Here is a 17,036-nt window from a genome sequence, read left to right as displayed (position 1 = left end):
TTGTCAACTCTTCAGAATATTTTTCCAGTACATTCCTCTTCAGATAGTCGGTCCACATTTCCATTTGAAATTTGAATTTCCAGAAACATGTTTTAACCAAACCTCTCTTTCTAGGCACAATTCTGCATGTCAGCCTGATCTGTGAGTTGTAACAAATCCCAATTTTTGATGAGGAATGCATTTGGGTTACTCTCTTTCAAAAATTACTCTTACATTGTGATATAGGGTGACCTCTATGCAGGTCCTGGAAGGATAAGGTCAGTTGAACTTGTAAAGAGATAATATGTCTTCAAATAGAAAGAAATGATAATATACCTTTCATGTTTAAATGGGAGCGTTCTAGAAGGACATATATGAAACTATGAGCAGTAGTTGTTTTCAGGAGATGGGACTTTCTACTTTACAGATTTCTGTATTGTTTGGATTTTCACAAAGATCAAATATTACTTTTATAATCAGAAAATACAAGAAAAATATTTCTACTGTGAATACTATAAAATAAAAGCAACAAATTATAAATGACTTTCACAGGCAGCATCAGAAGATGACTCCTTACCAAACATCTACACCAAAACGACAAAAACCATTACCCCTACAAGCTCTACTGATGAAAGGCGCACAGTGAGTGAAGTTACACACTCTGACCATCCCTCCAATAACAAATTTCAAGTTTTGCTGGGAAATATGGATGACCATATTGCTGATAAAACAGTGCTGGCACAATCAGCCAGAGGCCACCCATGTACTTAGCTGGGTAAGCACATCACATGGAGACTGCCCCAAAGTCTGCAACTTTAAAGATGGGCAAGAGCAGTAAAGCACTTTGGGATGCATGATGGACCCTGACAGTCATTCTTTTATGTAAGAGTTTGATCATTTCATCAAAATCCATCAAGAATAAGTAGATCTAAGCCTCAGTCCTCCAAAAAGAGAATTCAAAGTTTCTTAGATTAGACATGAATTTCCAACATAGGATGGGATCATGAACTCTGCCAAAAATTAGTGAAAGGGATGTAGAGAGTACCTCCTTTGGGTAAAAGTGAAATAGAAATACTGTTACTATTTCCAGATGCTTAAAGTCCAAAGCCAAGTATAAATTTCACAAACTCTTCACTTGCTCATTTTTAATTAATTTCAACTCACCAAAGTTGTTCAACTACTTGTACAGTTTCTGAATCGGTGCCAAGAGTGAGGAAATTATAGCCATCTTATTTCTTACCTACCGATCAGGCTGACAAAAATGTTAACATTGCAACCAAACCTTCCAGATTTCTGTACTGTTTGAATTTCACCACCAGTGAAAGCAAATATGAAGACTGATTATAAATGTTTTGTGCCACCAATAACCTTGAAAAATGGATTACTCCACATACCATATCAGACAGGTGTGTCTTTGTCAGACTTTCCTAGTGCAATTTTGTCAAGCAAGAGGCCTCAAGGACATTATTTTTGCTCATAAAGTGTGACCAGGTCAATTTTTCTTTTCTGGAGTTGTTTTTCATTTTACCAATATTTCTATATCCAAACATGTTTAATAAGAAGACTAAATCTAGGACATGACAAGAGACTATAAAAGAAATATATTTCAGACAGAAATTGTAAACAAGATGTCTAAAAACTAAAATGTAAACTTAATTTAAAAAAAAAAAAAGGACTCCAGGGCAAGATGTAAACATACCAGAAGCACAGGGTGGAAGCATGATATTCTAGTCATCGCTCCCCCATACAGAACTGTGATCACGGCAGGAATGACTTACCTGCACAGTGAGCAGCTTGATAAACAAAGCTTGAAACACATCCCCCAGATCAACATGCATTAAAGGCCTGCAGTGGCACATTCTGCACAAAGAGTAAGAGGATTAGACAGTAATTTGATAGCAAATAATTCTCAGGTCAGCAACACATAGACTCCTAGTGACAGGACATTCTAGGTAATGTCCTAATTTGGGCAAGAAAACTTGGAAGAAAGCTATTGTGGAAGAAAAGACATGGAAAACATTGGCCAACAATGCCACATGGCTCGACAGCCACCATGTCACAGTGGCAGAAAGAGGAAACATGTGCTGGGCGGTGGGGGGAGGGAGCTTGTGTTACAAGGGTAGAAGATTTGAATTTCTAACTTAGCTACAAAACATAGTTGTTGCTGCTTTAATGTTGATCGACTTTTGAAGACACTAAGTTTTTTTTCTTCTTCAACTAAACCTCAGTGCTATTTTCAAAGTTATTTGGGGGTAGGGCAGGGCAGACCTGTGGGAGCTGAAACCCTTTGCTTATAAACTCATTTAGCTGATAATCAAATTGGATGGGGGTGGGTAGCAGACGAATGGCAGGGGACTTGGTAACATGCAACCTAGTAAACGTTCAGCACAAAAATAACTTTTTCATTATTCAATTACCAATTCATACATACAGTCAAAAAAATAATCAGGGAATAGAACATTAATACTGAAAGTAATCAATATCATAAGAATTAGGTTCATCTTAATTGGCAGTCAAGCTTTTGGTGTGCTGCACTGCACCTGGTTAACTAACCCATGAGATTTTGGTTGAATGTTTTCAGAAGTTATGGTTTAGCTTTAAAATAGAAAGTGTGTGTGTGTGTGTGTGTGTGTGTGTGTAGGTGTGTTTGTGTGTGTGGGTAAGTGTATCTTCTCTAATCAGAAACTTCTGATCATTTTGTCTAGCCTGGGATTATGGAAACTAGACAAAGAATATATGTTCTAAAGAGCTATGTATCTCACACATACACAGTTAGCTTCTTAGACATCCACACACACAGACACACATGCCCTGGAAAAGACCATTGTTTGATGCTGAGAAAATGTTCACTGCAGTTTGATAAATGCTGTGGCTGGAAATTTCAGTAGCACAGTGTCCAGAAATGTTGAGCCATCCGTGGAGATGAGAGCACAGCCCAGCTCAGGAGCAAGGTCCCTATGACAAGTGGGTGCTGTTACGTAGCCAGTGCAGGCCCTGTTGGGAGTACTGAACCAGGTGCTCCATGCTGCTATGCAGGGTAACAGGGCCCATGAGCAGATCCAGGTCATTGAAGAATTCTAGGAAATGGAGAGAGATGTTAGGCGCCACACATACTAAGTATGCTACCTTGGGACATCAGAGTGACTTAAGGGAAAAAAAATCACTCACAGTCTCTATATATTTGTGACTTTAGCATTGACTGAACAAGACCCAAAAGTAGAAAACTCATTTTATATCAAAATAATCACTCTGTTTTCCATTTCTAATTCAATTGAATAATATTTACTATGTCAAATAGCAAAGGAAATCGACTTTCTCAGACTACACTGCCCTTATGCAGAACTGCCTTTCATACTGAATATGGACCCTGTTTTTGTTTATATTGCACTCAGCTGTGGGATATGCTGAGCCTCTGCAGAGAGTCAAAGGGAGGAGGCTCCAGGGTGCAAATCAGAGGTGTGCTGTGAAATATCTCTTCTAGTCCTTGGACCGTCTCTAGATTTGGCCTCTCAATGAATAGTTATTGAGTGCCAAGGCCAATCACACCTACAATAGGTATAGAAGGGTAAAGGTAGAAGTGTATGCCAAAATGGAAAATGCATAGATTCTGCTATTTCAAAGATCAAGTTTAATGTGAATAGAAACAAATACATTCATACGGCTGCTATGCTGTCATTACTAGATTTCTGAACAACATGCCTTCAAAGTAAATGTCTGGGAGTTTTCCAAAGTTCATATATATACTGAATAAAGTCCTGCTGGAGGAGTTGAGGGAGGGGTTAGAGAAAATCCAAGTTCCAGGTGGTTGGGAGGAGAGCTGTGGCAGGGATCCAAGAGCAGAACAGCCTGAGAGGAGCAGGTCAAGGGACAGGATGCCAAGTTTGCATGAATGTGTGGCACTGAGCCCTCTGGTGGAAGGCATCTAGTGGGCAGCTGGCAGTGCCATCTGCAGCCTGGCCTGCTCAGGGTCTCCCAAACTGACTATATAAAGTTTTATATATTTGTCCCTTCTGTTATGTCCACCTGTGACATCCATTCCATTTCATTTCAGCACTCAATGCTATTTACCTTTCAAATCTCTGCTCCATGTCACTTTCTATAGTGAGTCCCTCCTGGTGGCCTCAGTCCTCAGATACTCACCTCCTTCCCATTGAATTTTTCATAACTGTCTATTATAGGTTTTCTGGTTTTATTATCATTTGCATGTATTTAGGACTCATGTGCCTCTCTGTGCTATATATTCCTCATCTCATCATGGACACCCATCCTGGAATTGTCCTTGCAGGCTTATGATATCATGGGAACAAAATTTGCATTGGATGTGGTATATGACTATGGCAAAGGACTATGCATGTTTTGATGAACTTGCATCTGAAGAGGTGTGAACTTATTTGCCTAAATCATGGACAGTGTTATAAACCATGTCACCTCAGTGCTGAAAGAAAAAAAGTAAATAAAATAAAAATAAGAAAATAATTGCATTTAATGGCCTAAAAGTGAGCTTAGATTTGCACTCTCACCCCTTGCTGGAGGGAGAATAGTAAATTTGTATCATCTTATGGAAGAAAAGTTAGCTATATCAAGTTAGATAATAATATATGTCATAAAAGAATCTATATCCATTGACTCCAAAATTCTACTTCTATAACTCCCTCCTAAGAACTTTGTCAGAAAAATGGACAATGATTTACATAGGATATTTATCCATACATTATTTGTAATAGTAGAAAAAATTGGACATAAGTTAAATGTCCAACAATAAGGCAATGGTTTGAAAAATCATGATGCTTTATGATTGTATAGCCAAAATTAGGGCAGTATGATAGAATAATCATAAATGGTCTTTTTGAACTAGTTAATAATATGAGGAAATACCTGATAAAATGTTAAGTGAAAAATAATATATAGATAATATGTACAAAAACACATGATGTAAACCTTTATATACCATAATCTTGTCTTGGTACAAACCATTCATGTTTAGAGAAAAAAGATTAGAAGAAACTTCAGTAAAATGTAAACAGTAATTATTTCTTGGTGATCAGATTACTGGTGATCTAATAATATTTTTCTCATTTTTTTTTACAAATTTAGACAATAAATAAGCATTCCTTTTATAATCCGTAAAAGCAAACATTATTTAAAAATAATATTGCTATATATAAACACTCTCTTTCACCTGTGAACCACTATCATTTAAATAGCTAGTAATATACTCATTAACTACTTAATTTTAATTCCATGTTTCAGATCCCCAGTTGTATCCTAGATACTGTGCAGGTCTTAGGAATATAAAGTTGAATAAAATATAATTCCTCCTTTCAAGGAGCTCAGTGTATAAAGAGAAAAACCTATATGCCTATATCTGCATCATATATTTATGTCATCTCTGGCTCTATCTCTGTCTCAAGTCTTCTGCAGTAAAGATAAAGATAGGTTAAGGCACGAGTGAGAGGGAGAGGTCAGGAAAAGTTCCACACGGTAGGTGATGGCTATTATTTCTCCTTCAATAAGTGATGAAAACTGGCCTCATAAGGCTCCTGGGTCAGGTTATCTCCCCACACCATGGGTGAATGATGCATATATCCCCATAGGCACACACACCTCTGTTTTCCTTGGCCAGGTTGTCTGCCATCTCCCAATAGTCATAGCTGTGGAGGATGCTGTTGGTGATGCTGACATGGTTGGCAGCCATCTGGTGGATGCGCTGTGGGATGCTGACAATGGTTGAAGGAGACAGAGCATTGGCATTGGAGAGGCTCCCCTGAGAGCCCACTGAGCTGGTGGGGGAGGGGTTGGGAGACATGGGGGATGGAGTCCCAGTGCTCCTGGAGATAGAGAGTAGAGAAACAAGAGTTTTTGGTATCAGATGAGATAGGGCGGCCGCTCAGGGCACTGGAAACAGCATAGCACATTGCTCCACATCACAGAGTGTCTCATTTATTGCTTTTAATATAGAGAAAATGAACTTACTTTCCACTGGCCCCCCATGGAGATGGGGCTTGGGCAGCTTTAGATGAATTCTGCAGGAAAATAAAAATATTGGCAGTGAGTACTATCCCCTTAAGTTAAACAGCTGACAATTCTCAGGTGACCACTGAGAGAGTAATGATATTACAGACAAAATGCCCAAGCGCAGATGAATGGATAGGGAAGATACTGTATATATGTACACATGGAATATTACTCAGCTATAAAAAAAGATGAACTCCTGCGATTTGTGATAATGTGGATGTAATTTTGGGGGATGGGGAGAATAATGCTAATTGAAATAAGTCAGAAATAGACAGACACTGGATAGTTTTACTGATATGCGGAATATAGAGAAACAAAATAAAGGGACAGATAAAACCAAACCAATAATAAAACCCCAGAAATACAACTATAGAACTGAGGCTACCAGAGTAGGAGGAACAGCATAGAGAGCAGTGTGGAGGAGCCCAATGGTCCACAGTGGAGGACTATGGGTGCCTTGGTGGGTGTGGTGTGGGAACACACATCTGAGGTGTGATCTTATATCTCTGAATCATATACAGTGTTGGTAAACCATTGTTAGTTCAATAAAAGAAAAAAGTGCAGGTTTATAATAATTGAATTTGGAAAGTTACAATTACTAGGTTACAGGCTTCCTCACTGGAAGCTTATGGGGTGGGTGGGGGGAGCTGCACGGCCTGTTGGGCACCCCAGCAGGCTAAAATGAAGAACCCATTTCACAGCCTGGGCTGTCATGTCCCAAATCCTTTGTACCAAATTAAATCATAATCCCGAGTGTCCGTAAAATCATAAACCACCATATTTTTTTCATTTTAAATTAACCTAATTTTCTTGAAAAGGAAAAAGAGCAGGAAACCTCCTCTCCTTCCCCAAACCCTTTCCCCAGTACATTGAGAACACCTTATATTTAAATGTAGGGCATATTTGGAGAAACCATTGACACACATTTAATACCTGAAAATATGTGAGATATCAAATTCTAGTGTTTTAACTTGTGAAGCTTAAAAGTGTCTCTCGTAAAGGAAGTTGCTCTTGAATACTTCTAAAGGAACAGATAAAAATAGATTTTCTTAAAAGACAGGATTTTCAAAATTTCTGATTTATTTGAATATTCTGACTATTTGCATTAAGAGAAGTTTTGCCTTTGGCAAGGAAAGTTGCTAAATGTGCACTTACATTTCCACTCTGAGAGCCCAGTAATGCTTTCTTGTATACAAATCTATAGGAGTGTTAAGGAAAAAAATGGTCTTTATGATGCTGATGTGAATTTTCCATTCCAGACACAAGAAAACAGCTCCAACTTGGTTACCCAGAGTGTTTCCTTTGGTTAAAAAGAACTTTATAAAGTGATGACTGATTTTTAGTTTTTGATGGCAGTGTTATCAAAATGGTAAAAAATCACCTCACTTGTGACCATTTTACAATTGTTCTCAGGTCTCTTTGCTCCTACTCACCCTCTTGACTCCTGGACTGTGAAAAACATGGGTGGGAACAAAGCCCTATTTTCCCAGACAGTTCTGTACTGATAAAACACATTCTTTATGGACAAACTGTCATTGCTACCTGAAATCTCATAATCTCTGAATTTTAGCACTGAAGGCCTTTAATTAAGGGCAACTACCAATAACTCCAGGAGGGGAAATTCTGATTTGTAAGTTGTGTTCTCTACCCATTCTGAACGTGTTCATGGACTACATACATACTTTAAGAACTTCCTGTACGTCTTAAAAGTTCTGTTATAACCTCATGACTTACAGCTTCTTACTATGTTCAAGCATTTTTCTTGAATGTAATAACCCTCTTTAGTATTAACTCTTAAGATTCTAAATTTTTGAAAACAATTAATCTTGGCCTTAAGCTTCCAAAGTAAAGGGGAGGCTTAACGTCAGTTCTCGTCATTATGACACATGATGGTCGTGGGCCCAGACAGTTATCTCTGTGGCTTAGCATGGCTCACCCCACACGCACCACTGTGTGGGAGGCACAGGGTGGACAAAACCCCCAGTGCAGTCTGGTTATCAGAGATAATCCCTGAGAAGTGGAGCCTGGGAATTGGATCTAAGGTGATGGCTGTGGCTCTTAATGAGGGGTTGGTGGAGGCAGAAAGGGTGTAATTTCTTTTTTGCTAGACAATGGACAGTGAAGAGACTCAGAAATCTCAACTGAATTATTACTTCAGATCCACTTCACAACAGTATATCAAAGGTTTTCCTTTTTTTTATTTTCCAGTGAAAATGATTCTTTTCCTGATACAGGTAAACTTTAGCATGGTTTCCAATCCATCCTCATATTTACACATTGCTATTTTCCCAGTGTTCCTGGGTTCTAATAAGCCATTTCTTATCATTTAAAATAGTACTTTCATTAAAAATTAAATTAGCTATTGGAGATAGCTCAGAGGAAGTTCTAAGTAGTTAGCTTTAAGAGGAAGAAGCTCTAAGTGAGTATGAGGAATTTATGTTAGCTATAAAGATGAATTTCTGCAGACACTAGAATGGGTAACTGGATCTTCATTCTCTTGAGGCCATAAAAATACCTGGACATGAAGCAGGGGGATAAATTAGATGGGCTTTCAAAACACATTCTCTGAGCCTTAATGCCATAAATGGGGCTAGTGCAGATATCACAGGGCTCTTGTTTATCCTCAAAGCAGTGAGTTCTACCAGGCTCCTCAAAAATATCTTTGACGGGGGGGGTGTGTGTGTGTGTGTGTGTGTGTGACTGAATACAAGGAACAATGTTGTCCATTAGCTAGACAATACCTTGAAATAGTCGATAAGTGCTTTCGAATACTTTACAGCATGGTCCCTTTTGAGTCGAAACATCCGCCAGTATAGGAGAGCCAGGCATCGGTAACTATAAGCAAAAAAAGAAAAATGGGCCCTGAAGAGCATGTGTCCTTTGCAAAAAAAATTTAACAAAAAACCTCGTGGTTCAAAGGCACTCAATATTTATATGGTTATATATTTGTGTGCATATACATACATGTATATATCTCTGCACACATGTACATATTATTATACATATACACCTACCTATAAATATCTGACTCTCCTTTTGTTTATAAGATAGCATTCAAATGTTAAGGAGTTACTCCATAAATATATTAACCATGAGATCATTTTATATTAATTTTACTGCTTCTTTGTTGAGGCTGAGGGAGTGGTTATTTTTTTCTTCCTCCACTAGAGGACAGTCTCCCTCCATGACAGGATGAGGAAACTCTAGTCAGAAGTTTCACTGCTTACTGGGTGAGTTTCAGGGGAGTCACTTTACACTGATTTGCACCACCCTGGACTTTGTCTTTGCTGAAAGAAAAGCCCTTTATTTCTTTCATTTTAAACTACTTTATTGGACTATAATTAGTTCAAATAAGTATCATATATGTGTCGCTGAGGAAAGTGATCTTTATTTTACAGACTTTTAAATACTTATTTATACATTGGTTTCTATTTGATATGTTATTAATTACTAATCATTATTAACCTTTGTTAATTCCAATGTAGAACTTGAAGTTTAAAACAAGTACGGGAAGCACTTCCTAAGAAAAATCTTCTACTTGATGTGTTTCACTAAGATTATAATTATTTTGCTGACTCAGATCTGGTTGACATACTAGAACACCAACACACTAAATACAGCTTAGAAGTCTCTTAGCACACCAGATTCCAGGTGATGTGATTATGAGAAACTAACTGACACCCTCTCTTTTGTGATTTCGCTCTTATTAGTAAAAAAAAAAAAAATTTCTTTTAAATGCAGGAGTCAATAGAGACATGTCCTGTGATTTTGAAGAGTCGTGGGCAGTGTTCTGAGGAGATGCAGAGGGGAAAATTATTATTATAATCACATTATCATTGTGATTATTATATAGAAAAAAATCTATTACACGTTGGTTAACATTTTGAAAGAAATGCTTTTATTATCAAAGTGTAATGAACTGCTCCCCAGTTCAACGTGTTGAGAACTTTAATATGGTTATTTGATTCAGTCATACTAATCCCACATGTAAAGAGAGATGAATTATTTTGATTGCATCTAAAATGTTAAACACAAGATAAATTATATTTGGTATAATTCACATTCAAATTATTAAAATACAGCCTATCTGATTTAAACATACACACAGAAACTATCCTTATGTAATGTACTATCAATTTTCAATCACTATGCAGTCACATCATGCATGGTAAAGCAGCAAAAAAGGGTGTTCGCTCTTCCTGGCCACCATTAGAACTACATTTGGTTATGCTTGCTAGAAGGCTCTAGGAATATGTTGTGCATTTCATACGTGGATGCCAATGATGAGATACAAGGGTGGGAGGACATTTTAAGCTGATATGATGTACTTACCATAATGCAGCCAGCTGTTTATCCTCTGGTGTTGCATTGGGGCCTGAGTGGGTTTTTAGTCTCATTGCATATCTAGAGAAAGAGAGAAAAAAAGAAAACCCAAATAAAAGAATGAAAAAAAAAAACAACCTATTAACAATAGAACATTTTCTGGGATGGAAGTTCTCTCTGCCCAGTACTTAATTTTTCATAGCACTTGCTGATAATTCTTTCCTGATAGCTAATTGATGCTGCTCCATTTTCCCTATGCATTACATTACTGTGATGGCTTCCTAGCTAATTTCTGCTCTTTAACACACATTCAAATGCTACAGATTGTTGAGAGTGATATCAGTTCAAAATTATCCACATATATGGTGATGCATCTATCTTTGCAAATTTTAACTTATGGCTATGTGGCTGACAAGAAGGAGGCAAAGTTCAGTATTTCTAGACATATCTCCAACAAGAGATAAGTCAGTCAGATGAAATACTTGGATTTACTTCCTTTTCGTTGTTATGGAATTTTTACTTTGACAGCAGTTTCTCGGGGACATAGAGGCTTTCATGCATGTATTTCTCTGAACTAGGAAGGATATGGTGATTCCTTTCTCCGAATAATGTCAAGTTTCTTGCATACACTTTGAGAGAGCTGGAGCTCTGTATGTATAATGGTCCAGGGATCCTGTGTTCAAATTCCAGCTCAGCCACACAGTTGTGAGAGCTCAGACAAATGTATTAAGGTCTTTAAGCTTATATTTCCTTAACTATAAAATAAGACTAATACTGCCATCACATAGCACTGTTGTAAGGATTAAACGAGACAGTACTTATAAAGCTTCTGGCATGATGTGCTGGCTTATTGTAAATTGCTCAAGAAATTAAACTGTTATTTTACTGTCTACAATACCAGAATTTGTAGTGTTTTGTTTTTATAAATTATATTTTATTTAGTCACTAGTTTACAATTGAAACTCTGAGAATTTGAAATTAACATCTTTGCCCATGAGCTTCTTATAGACATCTGAAAAAGTTTCAGCCTTGCATCCCACATTCCTCTCGTGTGCTGTATCCAAATGCACATTTATTAGCCAGTTGTCTTTCAGTTTATGTGGGTCTCATGCACACCATTTCACTTGGGAAGACAAAATTCTCCAGGATCTCATCTTGCACAGTTCTCAGAGTGTGGCTCCTGGCTGGTTTTTCCTTATTTTTCATATTTTTTTTCTGAGTTGGTTCAGTCAAAATTTTCCTCTGAGCAACGAAGACCATATACTCCCGGTAACTTCTCCAGTTACCTCACTAGCCTATGGTTTTCTGGAATGACTTCAGTTGAGGGACTGGAACGAAGAGTATATGCTCCAACTTCAGTTTGCTTGGCTGTTGTTATGTTCAGCTTCTGCAGTGGGGCCTTGAGGTCCAAGTGTATCTCCAGCTTGAGGAGAGCCTGGAGACTTGAGCCTGTCTGGCTTCTCGCCATTGGGTGTCAACCACTGGGATCAGGAGTGATCTTTCTGCTGGCAACGAGCATGGCCTTCCTGGTGTTAAGTACTAGCCTGGGAAGAAGCCTTGGTCTCTCTAAAACTCCTCAAATTCTTTTAGTAACTTTTGAATGTATCTTCTTTGTTTGTTTTCATAATGGTGGCTCTGGGTATACAATATACATTTGTGAGTTATCCAATTTATTGGTGTCAATGCTGTAGCACTTCGAGTGAAGTGTGGAAACCTTAACTTCCATTTAGGTTCCTTCTTTTCCCTGCATAAAACAGCATTGAGTGTCTGATGGTTGTTTGTTGTTTCAATCATCAATATAGTTTATAAAACTCAAGAGGAGGATAGTTTATTGCATGTATCTATGTTTTTGTTCTTTTATTCTTCATTCCTTCCTGTTTGAATAACTGCCATTAGCCAAGTCTTTAAGGATGAGTCAATTAGAAATAAAAACTTAGTTTTTCATTGTCTGAGAATATTTTAATTTTCCCTTCATTCCTGAATAATGAAGCCTCACTGAATCAAGAATTCACAATTTGACAGTTTTTTTTTTTTTTTTTTTTCCTTTGAGCACTTGGAAAATGTCCTGCCACTTCCTTCTGGCTTCAATGATTTCAGGTGAGAAGTTCTCTCACCTGAATCAGTGTGCCGTATAGGTAGTGAGTCATTTTCTTTGGTAGTTTTCTGGAATGTTTTCTTTGTCTTTAGTTTTCAGAAATATAATTATGACGTGTCTTGGCATATATCGCTTTGGTTTTTATCAGATGTGGGTTTTTCTTAGTTTCTTGAACTTGTATGTTTATGTCTTTTCTCAAAATTGTCAACTTTCAGCCATTACTTCTTCAAAGCTCTTTTAGTCCCACTCATTCCTCTCTGTTTGGGGCTCCAATGATATACCTGTTGGCCCTTTTGTCATTGTGCTTGAGGTCCAATTATTTATTTTCTTTTGTTTTCTCTCTATTGCTTAGACTGGGTAAATTCTATTTTCTGTCAACCAATTTTATCCTCTGTCATCTCCATCTACTATTGAGTCACCCAGTGAAATTTTGATTTTGTTATCATATTTTTAGTTCCATACTTTCCACTTGGTCTTTTTTTTTTTTTTTTTTAATGACTTCTATTTCTGGGCAGTGTTGACTTTCAAAACATTCTTGAGAAGTGCTTTTGAAGATGATGTGTTCTGTGATGGTGGGATGACAGTTTCAAAGGCTGAGAACTATTTACTGAAGGAGAGTGATGTTAAATATCAAGTTGCATCTTTGGGCCAAAACAGAACAAAAAGGTTATAACCTATGATGTTTAGAAATCTTCCATCTGGAAAAGTGGGTCATGGTAAAATCTATCTGATCTTACTTAGGTTGCAAAGAATTGTAGCATCAGAAAAGTTTATTAAAGTTAGTTTTGGGAAGAATTATTTCACATAGTGAATATTAGACATTATCCCAAGCATCTGAATTAGCTATAAACATAACCCTACAACAAAGGTTCTAAATAGGGTTAAAGGAATTCTCTTAGTGGTTCATTAAAGAGATATTAGGGTGTGCCTTTTCAGGTCTCCACTACAGAAGTGTCTCCCATCCCAACTCCTTGACGTGCCCCTGTCAGAAACTCTGCTTCTGCTCACATTACAAGCTGGGTGACAGTGGACATGTAGGACTTAGACCAAAAAAACATCAGCACCCTCTAAGCTAGTACATCATATGATGAATTTCATTCCATAACACCTCTGTCCCATTTCCTTTCCTGTCATTAAGTATTCCTGAATCATGTACTGATGAAGTTAGAATTTAGCTTATGCTTACCCAAACTAGATCTGTTCCCCCTCACCTATTTGTTTGTTTGTTCATACATTCATTCATACATTTATTGAATATTGCATTATAATATTATATGTTTCAGGATTGCATCATTAAAAGTCAGCATGAATATATACTACATTAAATTCACTAAAAGTCCAATTCTATCATTCACTATACAAATGATCCATCCCTATTACCTGATCAGCTTATCCTTCATTTCCCTTTCCCTTTCAGTAAACACTAGTTGTGAATCAGACTTTTTAAAATGCAGCTTAGAGGTTAAATAAGTCCAAAAATCTGCTTTCTAGCTGGGTAAAGTAGGCAAGTCACATTTCACTGAGATTTAGCTTCCTTTCTGTAGCAATCAGGAGTTGCAGTCGCTGTCCTGCCTCATTCACAAAGATAACAATGGAGGCAGGGTATGTGAAGTGCCTTGCAAAATCTTATGTTCTTTTGGGGCATAAACATTGGCTCTTGATAGCTGATAGTGTCAAGGCTGATGTTCTTTTCTCTGTATTCATAGTACTTACATGTATTCCTCACCTCCTTTTCCTACCCCAGCAATAAAACACAGTGCTTACCTGATGAGCTCTACTGTTTCTGAATACATGGTGTAAGGAGATTTGGATTCCATTGGGCCTTGTTCCATTGCATTTCCACACTCAATAAATGACAGGGCTGCTTCAGCATAGTTCAAAGCCTTTCCAAATTTTTCCACCTGATTGGCAGAGTTAATAGTGTCTTCCTTAAATATAGCTTTTTTTTTTTAATGGCATTGACACATAGTTTATACACTTTATTTTAGAAACCTTACTTAACAGTTCCAAAATCCTGTGAATGGAGCTGAGAGAACAAAATAGAGTACTTCCCGCTCTAGTTGTTTCCACAAATTGCTACAAATTTAGTATAAGTGACTGAAAGGTTCTATACAGAATTATACCAACTCCATGCACCAACTTGGTATCAGCATTGATCAGAACTTCATGGTTACTTTATTTTCCCCTTACCTCTTTTTAACCCCTAATGGTTTGGCAACTTCATACCTCATAAGGGGTGGAGGGGCTTGAGGAGGGTATGCTATGTTAAAATATATTAAAGTTGTTAAGTCTGATTCTATATTTAGAGTTTTCATACTTAAGTATACTCCAACTTCGATAGTGTAAGACTTTGGTTATAATCTTTTACATTATTAGTGACATTCATATCTCAATACCATCCTCTTGTTAGGTGTTTTTTAGTTGTTTTGCTAAGTTAGGCCCTCACTTAAGGGTCAGAGTTTGGTGAGTAAAAGAGATAAAACTCAAGGCACTACTCAGCTTAACTAAAATGGACACAGAGTTGAAAATTAATAAATGATTTGAGGGAGATTATCTGTAGTTGCCTAAATTTATGTTAATCTTTCTCCACTCAATGAGGATAACTAAGAATCTGCACTGGTTCTTATAAATCTATTTATGAGAACATAAACATATTAAGCTTCTGGTTACATATATTGTTACTCTGTGTGGATAAATACATATTCTAATCTTGGACTGCACAGTCTCCCCTGTGTTCAAATATTCATTCATTAATCAAAATAGAATTATACAAGTTAACTGCTAATCTAAGGCTTGCCTCTAAAAAATTATCATTAGTAATGTTACCTTAGAGAACAGAAATGCAGAACAAAACTCTTCCTCATTAGTAAATCAAAATTTTGAACAGTTTATAACCCAAATAGGTTACAGAGCAATGTTTCTTGGTAATGTTTCAGATTAAGGAAGTCATTTCATGCAATAACTACTTTCCAAAGCATTCAATATATAATATGCACTTGGATACAAAAGCTCCTTCCAGGAACATTTAATATTTTTGGCAAGAGAAAATGTGCCTCTACAAGATAGTTCAAGGTGCAAGGCAGTTTGTGATTAATTAACAAAATGCAAAACAATGAGTTCAATGCAATGCAAATGAGATATAGGAAGAAAGCAGCTCAAGAGAGGCAGGGAAGATTCTCCAGGGATGGAACATGACACTGGGAAGGAATGCTATGAGTTGGCTGGATTCAGGGAGGACACTGAAGGTGTGAGTGTGCAGGAGAGAGTGTATATGTGTGAATAGCTGTGAGTGGTGAGTGTGAGTCTCTGTAGATGTGAGGACTTGCTGGTTAACATGAGTGAGGGGTGATTAGAGGCAGAGAGGGGACCAGTCTGGCTGCAGCTGAATGTCCACAGGAAAGGATGGGTTGGGCAAGATGTATAATTCTGGTAAGCTTTGAGTGATTCAGGAAGAAAATTTCATTCTGCTTTAACATTTGAAGCTTTTCTCTAATAGTGAACATACATCAGCTTTTTTTTTGGTGACCAGAACTCTCCTCTACACTGTGGGATTGTGAGGCTAAGACCTGCAGCTCTTCCTTCCTCTATTTTCTGATACTCTGATGCAAGCTTATTTCCCCTATCTCCTATGTATCTAGGCAGTGACCTTCATCAAATAAATGCTTGATGGGTGACATCAGTAGTAACGGGAGAGGGGGTACTGCTTTGGTTTAAACATCTTCAACTCTGGAGTAATACTCTGAAGGCCATCTGAAATACCTTATTCATCTCTAGCATTCTGATGTCAGTCAGGAACTCCAGAGGGAACAGAACTAGAATGACTAGTGAGGAAGGAGTCCCTTTGGAAGAGACATTAAGATAGAACAACAATATGACCTCTTTTAGTAAAAAACAAGTCTTCTATCACTTGAAAGCTGGAAGCTTTCCAAAATAGATTATCCAAGTAAAAAAAGCTACTCTTTAAAAACCCCAAATCATGGTGACTATAGGGTCTTATGTGCAGTATAATAGTTTTTGTGTTGTACAGTTTCAGAAGAATCATTTTTGCAGAAACACATGAAGAACACAAGTCTTTTAAAAGAGGGATTCAATCTTGGACCAAGCTAAGGGTTGCCCAGTCTAACAAGACAGAAAAATGCAAACCTAGGATTTTTTTTTAAAGGAAGAAAATACTACCACCCACTGACTCGATTGCCTCTAGTTACTATTCAAACCTTAGGACTAAATTGAAATATTCATTTATCCAGGGCTTTCTCCCAGTCAGACATTATTGGTTGAAGTCATAATTTATTGGGCTATGGCACTTGATTATATAAACATTTCTCCATTTAACAGACCCAGCCATCCTTGTAATAGATTTTATAATTACCCTAGCTATATTGCCCAAAGATGAAACTGCAGTACAAACATAATTTGGAGAACATATCTGGAAAGAAAAGGGTCTTACCATTGCATCTGCTTTATGCTTCATCCGTTTAGCTTCTTGCATAAAATAATCTGCACTGCGTGGCCTACAAGGAGAGAATGATATTAAAAATGTCATTATTGTGTAAGTGTGAGATCTTTTGAAAATACTTCCTTGGCTCAAACCATGGGCACAATTTAAAAATTCTACTTACCATGC

At 37.3% G+C, this 17,036-nt stretch overlaps 1 protein-coding gene across 1 annotated transcript in view; it reads right to left on the bottom strand.

Moving 5' to 3' along the window:
- Positions 1–2,934: 2,934 nt before the first annotated feature.
- Positions 2,935–17,036, bottom strand: part of AFF3 (ALF transcription elongation factor 3) — a gene marked incomplete at its 3' end in the record, with an annotated part of 474,001 nt that continues 459,899 nt past the window's right edge. The window contains exons 17-23 of the mRNA XM_084234797.1: positions 16,860–16,923; positions 14,177–14,313; positions 10,327–10,398; positions 8,736–8,829; positions 5,953–6,002; positions 5,584–5,807; positions 2,935–3,056 (exon numbers count right to left, since the gene is read on the bottom strand). Coding sequence (XP_084090923.1) covers positions 2,935–3,056; positions 5,584–5,807; positions 5,953–6,002; positions 8,736–8,829; positions 10,327–10,398; positions 14,177–14,313; positions 16,860–16,923 — 763 coding nt within the window. The remainder of the gene's footprint in view (positions 3,057–5,583; positions 5,808–5,952; positions 6,003–8,735; positions 8,830–10,326; positions 10,399–14,176; positions 14,314–16,859; positions 16,924–17,036) is intronic.

The sequence above is a fragment of the Talpa europaea genome, assembly GCF_964194135.1.
Source record: "Talpa europaea genome assembly, chromosome: 6".
In the NCBI taxonomy this organism is placed as follows: domain Eukaryota; kingdom Metazoa; phylum Chordata; class Mammalia; order Eulipotyphla; family Talpidae; genus Talpa; species Talpa europaea.
This window is presented reverse-complemented; position numbering and strand designations above follow the sequence as displayed.